Raw genomic sequence first — 12,317 nt, forward strand, 5'->3', positions numbered from 1 at the left:
AGGCAGACCAATCCGAACTCATCTCTAGGCATGTCCAGCCCACTCATTATCTCTGCCAATCATGGCTAGTGGTAAGGTTGTTCCTTTTTCTGTGGCTAAACTAATTAGGCCAACAGTGCAGTTCAAGACGAGTTAAGGAAATATTGACCAAATAAACTAAAGTAACACTGTAAGGTCTACACTTGATGTATTCGGGGCATGTGACAAATAAAGGGGGAGGGTGTTAACAACAATACCTCAATTAGGATCTCAATAAAGACGGGACCACAGGGAATAGAAGTGAACCACAAGCATCTAAAAACGCTGCGATTAATCATTTTCCTTCATGAACTCTACATCGTTTCTACATCTCCCTTGACACTGCAGGGACGTCCTCAGAGGGCTGCTTCATTGTGGTGCATTGTACACAGAACTAGGATAAGGCAGTCTCTTATAGGACACTCCAGTGACTGTCTGCTTAGCTATGCCATGTTGACCCTGGGTAGAGATGCAAAGTTGAGGGAGGAGAGAACAATAGCGCAGTCACAGCTGCATTAATTGCACTCGTCTAACTCATAAATCACCTCTCATACAAACACACACATACACATAGAAATACCCATTTGTACACACACGTTTGTACACACATTCTCATCCACACTCTCTCTCAAACACACACCAGCAGACAATGGAAATCCTGAAAGGGCCTGCCAACTTCGATAGCTTTCACATAGTGCCTGTAGGATCCAACATCAATCCTGCCACTGATAGGAATGCAATATAATCAGATTCAAAAGGGGGGACGAAACATTTGTTAAATAACCACTTATCATGATGTATCACACACACACACAAGCAAAGCAAGTATAGGGTTGGAAAGTGGGGTGAGTTTAATCTGTTTTGGTGTTTTCATTAAACATAGAGGCCAGGATCAATAGAGAAAGAGCAGTGAGTAGCAGAATGAGAACTTGACTAACAACAGCAAGGTAGGCCTGACTTATACTCACTTCACAAACATGTGCCCTCTGCCACTTACTCGCCCAGGATTTCAAAATGGTCTACAGACTCATTAATCTTTTACTCGTCTCTTTCAATTCACACTCAAAACACTATGTTCCAGAAACACTTCAAATGAAACCCAAATATTTTAGTAGAATATCCTCTAGCTTATTGTATTGGTGCAGTCTGTGGCCTCAAACCCTCACAGAATACACACAGTCCAGTGAGTTGGATGGGGACTCATTGCTTCCCCCTCCCTCTTCTTCACAGGTGCTGCAAGGGGCTAGTGCTTCATTAGAACATAATTGACATCTGGGTTGTTGATGGAAAATGGCACATTAACATGTAGTAAAACCCGTCCCAGTGATCATTAATTAGCTTGCCCTTTCACAAAGGGGAGCCAGGCCTGTGTTCTAGGGGAGAGATACTAATTGTCTAGGAGTGGTAAAAAAGGCTTTTTAATATACTAGAGCTGGAGATGGAGCTCTTCTGTTGTCGTGGAATCATAACATACAATATGAGAAGCATAAAAGTACATTATGGAAATAGTTGTGATACTCATCATTAGGGCCAGGAGCTTTTCCTGATCACATGACCTGACCAGAAAAAAACTCAAGCTATAACAGGAAAAAGTTTTTAAAAAGATGGTAATAGATGTCGTAATTGTAATGTTGTAAAACAACTCTAATGATTCAGCCAAGTTTGAAAGTAGTACTTTGGGAAGGCAGGCATCAGAATTACTTATTTTCCCAGCTTACTGTCTGGCAGATGCACTGACAGGAGGCCCATTTGGTATTTGATAGAGGGGCTGTCTGTTTGCACAAACGTGAATGGTCGGATGGGTACCTCATTCTGGCCAGATAGATAGAGGGATGAATTTAACGTCTAGACAAATGAATCACACAGAAACAGGAGAGAGAGGTATCACCTTTAGTTTTAATCAATCCAGAGGCCATTCTGAAAACAGTAAGGGATGGACATCTATGGATCTGACTGATGGGAAAGGGGGGGCATGGGGATATGGAGGGGAATATGGATAGGGAGAGGATTGGGATGTTGGAGTCAGGAGTGATGCCATGTAGCCGATTACTATTCCATCTAGAACTCAGCAACTCATGTCATTGAAGGGACGTTTAGTGTATCCGTATACTACTATCAGTATACTACTATCAGTATACTACTATCAGTATACTACTATTCAAATGGTTTAAATTATGTCATAACAAAGTTATTTCAAACAGTTTGTGGTTGTAATGATGTCATTTCAACCAATTTTCTCCACTGGGGTACTATACTTATATACTCCAACCATTAGTTCTGATAATAGACCTGAACTATATTGTGTGTTAAGGTTTTATGGCTCAGTGTTAGTGTAATAATCTGCAGTTATTATGGTCCTTCTGAAAGAGAAATAAATAGATCCAAAATGGGGATTAGAACAAGATATCAGAAGTTATGCTCACCAACAATTACATGTAATGTAGGTTCAGAATTCAACTAATGACATAAGGAGTGTGAAAACCTGCATGTAGGCTACAGGTTTAAACTAAATATTCAAATCAGTTGAGTGAATCAACAAAATAACAAAATAATGTGACAAACATTGAGGAGACATTGGTGTTGCTTTCTATTAATAAAGAGATAACGAAAGAAAATACAAAAGTAAAAGAGGAAAGGAGAAAAAAAAAAGGAAAAAGGAAAATTAAGAAAAAAATAATAATAATACCTGGAGCTCAGCTATAAAATGAATGTCATGTCTTTGACAGGGAGGTGTGTGAGAGATGCTTGTGTCTCATAGGGAAGACTGTGCAGTATGTACACATTTAATTCTGATGGATCAACAGGAACTAAGCCAGGCTTGGGCTTTGTTTTCACTAACATGCACGTTGGTCTCTGGAGAAAAAAATGTAACTCAAAAAGAAGGACAGACTAAAGAAATATGTACAAAAATACAGAATACTTTACAAAATGTTGTCTCACGTACTCCAAACCAGTATTTCTGCTCGACTTATTTACAACTTTGATAGCTTTGAACATTATTCTCATAGAATCTATAATTGCTTAACATGAGAAAATCTGAGAGCTTCATGTGGACGCAAAACAAATTGACATTTTTTATGACTATTTTACAGATTTTAAGGATTTTCAGAGCATGACTAGAAAAAAAGCAACCACATCATACACAATAGTATAAGGAAATCATGATTTAAAAAGTTAACAAAGAGAGCTGTGCATGATAACAAAATGAAACACAGTGCATTCGGAAAGTATTCAGACCCCTTCGCTTTTTCAACATTTTGTTACATTACAGCCTTATTCCAAATTTGATTAAATTGTTTTTTCCCTCATAAGTCTACCCATAATACCCCATAATGACAAAGCAAAAACAGGTTTGGCAGCAATTACAGCCTTGAGTCTTCTTGGGCATGACGCTACAAGCTTGGCACACCTGTATTTCGGGAGTTTCTCCCATTTTTCTCTGCAGATCCTCTCAAGTTCTGTCAGGTTGGATGGGGAGCGTTGCTGCACAGCTATTTTCAGGTCTCTACAGAGATGTTAGATCGGGTTCAAGTCCGGGCTCTGACTGGGCCACTCAAGGACATTCAGGAACTTGTCCCGAAGCCACTCCCGCTTTGTCTTGGCTGTGTGCTTAGAGTTGTTGTCCTGTTAAAAGGTGAACCTTCGCCCCAGTCTGAGGTCCTGAGCAAAGTACAGAGACCAGGTCCTGGTCTCTGTACTTTGCTCCATTCATCTTTCCCTCAATTCTGACTAGTCTCTCAGACCCTGCTGCTGAAAAACATCTCCACAGCATGACGCTGCCACCAGCATGCTTCACCGTGGGGATGGTAATTTGCCAGGTGCTGGGTGGTGCTGTCAGGCTGTCAGGTGCCTTTTACTGAGGAGTGGCTTCCGTCTGGCCACTCTAGCATTAAGGACGGATTGCTGGAGGGATGCAGAGATGGTTGTCCTTCTGGAAGGTTCTCCCATCTCCACAGAGGAACTATAGCTCTGTCAGAGTGACCATCGGGTTATTGGTCACTTCCCCGACCAAGGCCCTTCTCCCCCGATTGCTCAGTTTGGCCGGGCAGCCGGCTCTAGGAAGAGTCTTGGTGGTTCCAAACTTCTTCCATTTAAGAATGATTGAAGCCACTGTGTTCTTGGGGACCTTCAATGCTGCAGACATTTTTTGGTACCGTTCCCCAGATCTGTGCCACGACACAATCCTGTCTCGGGGGTCTACGGACAATTCCTTCGACCTCATTGTTTATTTTTTTCTCTGACATGCAATGTCAACTGTGGGACCTTAAATAGACAATTGTGTGCTTTTCCAAATCATGTCCAATCAATTGAATTTACCACAGGTGGACACAATTCAAGTTGTAGAAACATCTCAGTAATGATCAATGGAAATAGGATGTACCTGAGCTCAATTTCGAGTATCATAGCAAAGGGTCTGAATGCTTATGTAAATAAGGTATTTGTTTTTTATTTGTAATAAATTATTATTTATTTCTAAAAACCTGTTTTTGCTTTGTCGTTATGGGATATTGTGTGTAGATTGATGAGGAGAAAAAAATATATATATAAGGATGTAACGTAAAAAATGTGGAAAAAGTGAAGGGGTCTGAATACTTTCTGAATGCACTGTAAGCTTTTCTTTAATTAAAGACAAGGGAACAGACATCTAAACTAATTAAAGTGACATTCAAGTTCACAAATTCCCACATATCCAATGTGGTGTCATGGCAATTCCCACCCCCCACCTCACTTATGATCATCAACTATTACAACAGTTACCATGGAAACAACACTTGCTGGAATGTTCCATCTTGTTGTCATGGCTTGGTACAGTGCCAACTTCTTACTCTGAAGGCATTCGGGTGAGTTAGAGCTACTCATTTGTCCACAAAAAATCAAGCCCTCTATACAATGTTTTTTGTAGCATTCTCGTTCAACCTCTCCATGTAATTCCGGAGCTCTTGCGAGTCCCCCAGCTCGATGTCCGGACATACCCACTTAATGTCGGTGGTCTGTCCGAGTGCCAGCGGGCTTAGAACTGGGCATCCGTTACTGGGCTTGATGTTGGCGAAGGTAGTAAATTTGACCCTCTTCCTCTTGGTGGTAGGTGAGTTGAGTGACTCATTCCTGCCTCCCGGGCAGCCTCCCTGGGCACTGCCCTTCAGAACACCGCCGTTCAGCAACTGGCTGCCCTCTTCCAGGTTGCTGCCCAGCTCGTCCTGCTGCTGCTGCAGACACAGGCCCTCCTCCTGGCCAAGCCACACCCAGTCGTGGGCATGGGGCATGGCCTCGGGGGCCTCCAAGGGCAGCTCTTTATGGCGGTACTTGAGGGTGTAGGAGATGCAGTTGATGAGGAAGACCAGGATGGCCAGGCAGAAGACCCCCAGCAGTGCGTACATACCGATCTCTAGGTCAGTGAGGCTGCGGCGTGATGACAACAGATCCTCGTCCGTGCTGCGGCCCCGCGGCAGCTCCTCCTGGGCAGGGAACTCAGAGAACCCCCCAGGGACTCTTCCGTCGGCCGACAGTCTGTCCCCATTGGGCCTCACCGGAATAGGGGTCTTGACTGTCGTGGCCCCCCGGTTCATGATCCCAGCCTCAATGTCAGAGATGGAGCCTCCGTAGTAGGGCGGGTCTGGTCGTGTTTTGCCTCCAGCGTGGCTGTATGGCTCCTCAGAGCGGCCAAACCTAACGCAGACATTTCCCACCCCGGCTGCCAGAATGGTGCGTCGCTTTGTCTTCTGGCAGATCTCTGATGATGTCATCTCTACACGCACCAGTAACCCCTGACCTTCGCCGTTTGCCACGATGACCGGCCACTTCCACTCCGCGCTGCGCCGTACCGATACCACCTGCTCGTCCAATGAGGTGGCTGTGAGCACAAAGTGGGCGGGGTCGTAGTGGTCCAGAGGAGTCATGGAGCCATCGCTGAACTGGAGCCAGGCACTGATGAGGGATTCCTGAGGACACACACACACACACAAACACATATGAATACACATGCACACACAAAGACATTGGAGTTCTTCTATCATAAGGGTAAACTCCAAATAAACCTGTCTTAGTAGTGCTTCAACAAAACCAATCCCCACCCACATGTCTACTCTAAAACACCAACTCCCCATGGGACACATAACTACTGCAGGTATTAAAGGAAAGCATGCTTCCCTGACATAATATAAAGTGCTACTATGTTACTACACGGTAGAACATGGTATCAGCAGGAGTCTAATCTTTTCATCTTCATCAAGAGAGAAAAAGAAAGAAAGAGTGAGTGTAGAAGTAAAGAGAGCGAGAGAGAACCCCTGCAGATGTAAAGATATGTTTAAATAGCCCGTTTAGAAGCAGAGGAAGAAGAAGAAGGACTCTGCAGCTGTTCCTCTGAAAATATGTCATAGTTTCAGAAGCAGACATCTTCATTGAGATTAGATCAAAACTTTGACATTAGAAACACATCATATTCACTATATAGGATCAAATGGCAGCAAATGTGACTCCACCGTTTCCAGGTGAGAAAGTTACAGTTTAGCCATACAGATGGCTCATATATCTCATATAATTCCCATATATCATTTCTATCTATGGGTGAACATATTATATATTTGGTGCATTAGGTTGCTGAGGCATGTGTGCGTGGTAACCTGTTTGAGTTTCTGCATGACTTCCTGTGTGGTAGCAGTGGCGACGATGGCCCTGTTACTCCCTGGGCTGAGCTGGAGGGACAGAGAGAGGCCAGACACCAGCTGCACTCCCAGCTCTGTCACGCTCACTTTGTCATCCAGAACCCTGACCATCCGCTCAGCCAGGATCGAGTCAGACAGAGGAGACATCACCTGCAACATCATACACACACATTAGTATACAAACAGAGCCCCCCCCTTACACACACACGCTTGTATTGGTTCACATCACCTGCACAAGCATTTACATTCAACCAATCATGATCGAAGACGTCAACATGACAAGCTTATATTGGCACTCAAGAAAGAACATAATTGACTTCCTTAGAGGAAACACCATGACCCAAGCTCTTTATTACTGTTCAGTGCTTATATGACCCAAAACAAGGTGATGCATGTACTGTACCCTCAATTGCATCTGCGATCTGCCAGCCACACTCTCAAAGACGCACACATATACACTCCGCCTGCGTCTGTCTGACTGGCAGTTCCCTGCCTCCCGGGGCTGCTTGAGATGTATGCATGTAAATGTGTGTGATGAGAAGGGAAGCACTCCCTGCTCCCATTAGGCATGAGTCTCCTCTCCACCCTTCTCCTCTTCACCCTTCTCCTCTTCTCCACCACCAGCCCCCACACAGGCCCACGCCTCCACCCTGCCATAATGAACTGTCAGCACTGATCACTGCCTCATCTGTACAGCAGTGGTACCCAAACTGTGGGGTGCGGGGCAAAAAAAAGGGCAAAAAAAAACATGTTTTTAAAGGATTATTCTTGATAGTTGTAATAGTAGAATGCACAAGGTGCAATGTGAAACACTTTGGGAACCCCTGCTGTACAGGACCACAGGCTAGGCCAACACACTTCCCATCCACAGCACTGTACTGTTAGAGCTGCACGGTTGCATGCTCACCACATAGATAAACACACTGGGAACACACAGGGCCAGCCATGTAGATCTGTGTACTGTGACACCTCTAGGGCTGGGTCATAGGTCAACATATGCTGTCATGATCATATAGGTAGAGTTACCTTGTTGTTATCTTTAGGTTACCTTGGTGCGTTTAGGTCTATTTAGGACAATTTATTATCTAAGTGGGTACATTGTGTCACTGGTCAGATTAAGCCAAAAGCTTTATCCTAAAATCCAACAGAACACCTACCACCACATTCTCATCCAATGTCCTTTAATCTACTCTAGAATAAAGTGAAATAAAATAATCATTAAATAAAAGTAACTAACAAAGTAAGAGGGGGACATTATTTAAAAGGGATACTTCAGGATTTTGGCAATGAGGCCCTTTATCTATTTCCCCTGAGTCAGATGATACCATTTGTATGTCTCTGTGTCCAATATGAAGGAAGTTAGAGGTAGTTTCACAAGCCAATGGTAACTTGCGTTAGTGCAATGACTGGAAGTCTATGGGTACCTGCTGGCATGCTATGACTTCCAGTCATTGTGCGAATGTTAGTTAGCATTGTCTCGCAAAACTACCTGTATATCCTCAAGATTATCTCAATATCAAAGAATTTGTGGGTAACGATTAAGTTATATACTGTGTGTGGAAAACTGGAAACTAGCCGTTATTGGCAGAGAGGTTTGAAACTCTCTTTCTTTTTGGTTTTATAACTAATTTACCACCTGGTGATGTCACCAGGCAGGCCAAAACTCCATCCCACCAAAACAGGCTGAAATTTCAGGCGGTCTTTTGACCAGTGGAGGCTCCTCAGAGGAGGAAAGGGAGGACCATCCTCCCTCCTCCTAAATTTCATAAAAATAAAAATTGTAAAACATTCTAAAAGTTATCATTTTTAAATACAACTATACTAAATACAGTATCAGTCAAAAGTTTGGACACATCTACTCACGCAAGGGTTTTTCCTTACTTTTACTATTCTCTACATTGTAGAATAATAGTGAAGTCATCAAAACAATGAAATAACACATATGGAATCATGTAGTAACCAAAAAATTGTATACCACCCCTACCTTGTCACAACACAACTCAAACGCGTTAAGAAGAAAATACATTCTAAATAGTAAAAAATAAAGAAAAACCCTTGAATGAGTAGCTGTGTCCAAACTGTTGACTGGAATTGTAAATTAATTTATTAACACATGCTGTTTTGCGATGAAGGTCTACAGTAGCCTCAACAGCACTCTGTTGGGTAGCACCATGGTGTGGCTGGAGGACAGCTTGTTTCCATCCTCCTCTTGATACATTGACTTTAATACAAAAACCTAGGAGGCTCATGGTTCTCAACCCCTTCCGTAGACTTAAACAGTAACTATGACAACTTCCGGAAGTCAAAGGACCAGAAAATGAATATAGTACTGAAAGCATAAGCTACAGCTAGCTATCACTGCAGTGCATCATATGTGGTGAAATAGAGAGAGATAGAGAGAGTGTCTTTTTTTTGCACTTTCAGTTTCACTTACTTAGCTAGCAAATGCAGCTATCTAATTTAGCCTACTCAAGCACCTTGCTGAAACAGAGGAATGCTGTGTTAATTATGACTATCCAACACAACACTGGAACTCTTCCAAGTCAAGGTAAGCTTTTGGTTTTATTAATTTATTGCCACCGGGGCCCGCCAGTGTAACTGCTAAACTGCTAACTGAGTGTACACTATAACGTTATTGCATGATTGTAGCAGGTTTACTAACACGCTAGTTCTATTAGCTATGTTGACTATGATGTTACTTTAGCTAATATGGTGACAATGATGTAGGCAGTGGGGAGCACTTGATATGATATGCTTTGGCTTGGAATGTTTTTTTTTGCCTGGTCATATATAGCTGATGAGTCGTATTTAGCGTGACCCGAAGTGTATTCATTCTGCCGATTCTGTTGAAAAACGTTTCTTAAACGGTCTGTCAATGTCTGTCAATGTGTCACAGTCTGTCTCCTCAACATTTTTTCTCTGCCTGTGTGCACATACGGTGTAATCTTTCATTCATAGGCTACGTTGTTGCAACCTCATGAGTGTCATGTAGTAGCCTAAACCTATCGATTGAACTGGGTGAATAGGATATGAATGAGTCATCCAATTAACTGTAATAGAAATAAAGCCATGCTCATTCAAAAACAGCATTGACCACCACTGTCTTAAACTAAAAGGGCATTATCGTAATGTTCACAATTTCACAGTATTATTCCAACCTCATAGTGTGCAAATATACAGTATATTAAACACAGGTAAATTATGTTTTACTGCACTGGGCCTTTAATTGCATCTGTTGGTGACATTGTAAAAACATGAATAACAAAACATTGAACCAATCAATGCTGCATTTGAAGCTTTCAGTAAGCTTTTCCCTGCCGTCGTTACTAATGGAAGTGTTAGGGCTTGGGAAAAGCAGTGATTGTGCCTTTTAAAGCTAATAACCGGTTTGTCTGAGGTAGAGTGATTTATCAATTTAGCGGCAGCGCGAACCGCACTGCAGGCAGAGATGTATCTGACACATGAAATGGGTTGGATTTTTGGTTACTGTGGAGACCCAGGGCAATCTGCTCCCCTTTTATCAGAATTCCCTTTGATAGTTTGATTCCAAGACCCTCCATGCCAATTGCAGTGATTGCTCTGCTTTTTATCTGAATTTAATTCCAGACAATTGAAGACCCTCTTGTTTGTAGATGGATCTAAAATCACTCCAATGAACAAAGAGGCAATTTTGCTATCAAATAAAACTTCACAGCTTCTCTAACAGCATTGTCAATACTCCTTTGAGGCTGCTGCATGTGGGCTTCTCTGAGTGCCAGTGTGTGTGCTTCAGGGGGGAGAGGAAAACATTGATGAAGAGAGATCGAAAAGCATAGTGTGTTCTGTTTTGTGTGTTTCTATGCATGTGAGTGATCAGCATAAGGAGGGGAGGATTAAAACATTACTTTTTTGTACCTTGTGTGTGTGTGTGTGTGTGTGTGTGTGTGTGTGTGTGTGTGTGTGTGTGTGTGTGTGTAAGCCACCTATAATAGCAGGGCAGGACAGGGACAGGATGGCTTTGTAGCAGAGTGAATGATCACAGGGTAAACAACTTTGACATCATAAAGTGCCTCTCCACTGTTATTGAGTCATAGTTATTCTCAAACCAAAGAGCACACACAAATAGAGGGACAATACAGTGCAACCATTGATATAATTTCCATCCATTTCCCAATAGATATATTTGCTGCGTGTTTCTGTCTGTGGGACAGGGTCTCCAATGGAAATGAGAAATGGTTCTCAACTGACCAACCTGGGTTATGTAAAGGTAATAGGATATTGTACACCAACAACAATAAGGAGAGGATATGAATGTCCATGGATCAGGCCTTGGAAGAGCTGTTGTGTTTTGGGGAAAACCTTGATCGATTGTATTTTACACCGTAAGTGGGCACCCCTCAACGCTCTCCAGAGGATCCTGCTGTTAGTAATGATCTACATGGGATGGGGGGAGTGTCTGGTGGTGTGTGTGAGCCTACACGCCCTCTGAGACTTAGCAGCCTTTATTGGGCGTGCCGCAGGCTCACGTTGCTTTGTCAGTCCCTGATAGGCTAAGTGTTTGTGCTGTGCCGAGATCGATTCGGTAACCTTTTTAAAAAGCCCCACTCGCAAAGAGCCTCCGTTTTCGTTGTGTTTTTACAAACGTTCCTTTTGCACTGCCCATCCTCTATTATTTTGTCCAAGCAGGCACTCTTTATCTCTCACTCTCGGTTCATCAAAAGGTTTCTCTCTGTTCCTAGCTCTCTCACACACACTAATGCTCTCATTACCACTCTTTCACCCCACGATCTCTGTCTCTCCCACTTTCGATCACACTCTCGCCATTTCACTCACACTCAAACGTTCAGACTGCTGTATCACTCTTTAATCACTTCTCTCTCTCTCCCTTCATCTCCCTCTCTCTCACACCTGTAGTTTGGCTGTGCCAGTGTTGAGGCCCATCAGGACCTGTCCCTCCAGTAGATAGGCCACACGTTGGTCCTCCACCCTCAGTAAATCCTGGACCAGGTCAGTCACGTCCACCTGCCAATCACTGCCCAGCAAGAAGTCCTGTTGGCCATTTCCATCAACTCCCAGGGCCACAAAGTGTGTGAGGACCCGCACCGTGGTGCTCTGGTACTGGGGGACACAGCCACTCTCTGTCCTCTCACTGTCACTTTCATCACCATCATCCGCACTCACCCTCTCATACCTGGAGAAAATAAGAAAGAAACAAAGCTTGGAAAGAAGCAGAATAAAAGCAGCATTTAAGTTGGAAAATGTAGAGCAAATCAACAGTTTACTGCAGTTAACACAGACATATTTGGATGTGGGTATTCGTTAACTCCGAAGCACAGATAAAATCATCTAAATGCAACCTAATTTCTGGCAAAAAAATATGTTCAAATCAAATCAAATCAAATTTTATTTGTCACATACACATGGTTAGCAGATGTTAATGCGAGTGTAGCGAAATGCTTGTGCTTCTAGTTCCGACAATGCAGTAATAACGAACAAGTAATCTAACTAACAATTCCAAAAAAACTACTGTCTTATACACAGTGTAAGGGGATAAAGAATATGTACATAAGGATATATGAATGAGTGATGGTACAGAGCAGCATAGGCAAGATACAGTAGATGATATCGAGTACAGTATATACATATGAGATAAGTATG

General features: G+C 42.9%; 1 protein-coding gene across 1 annotated transcript in view; it reads right to left on the minus strand.

The window, feature by feature from the left end:
• Positions 1 to 4,572: 4,572 nt before the first annotated feature.
• Positions 4,573 to 12,317, minus strand: part of LOC112230506 (transmembrane protein 132D-like) — a 141,343-nt gene continuing 133,598 nt past the window's right edge. The window contains exons 6-8 of the mRNA XM_024396791.2: positions 11,568 to 11,850; positions 6,639 to 6,830; positions 4,573 to 5,957 (exon numbers count right to left, since the gene is read on the minus strand). Coding sequence (XP_024252559.1) covers positions 4,902 to 5,957; positions 6,639 to 6,830; positions 11,568 to 11,850 — 1,531 coding nt within the window. The 3' untranslated portion in view covers positions 4,573 to 4,901. The remainder of the gene's footprint in view (positions 5,958 to 6,638; positions 6,831 to 11,567; positions 11,851 to 12,317) is intronic.

The sequence above is a fragment of the Oncorhynchus tshawytscha genome, linkage group LG33, assembly GCF_018296145.1.
Source record: "Oncorhynchus tshawytscha isolate Ot180627B linkage group LG33, Otsh_v2.0, whole genome shotgun sequence".
Lineage (NCBI taxonomy): Eukaryota > Metazoa > Chordata > Actinopteri > Salmoniformes > Salmonidae > Oncorhynchus > Oncorhynchus tshawytscha.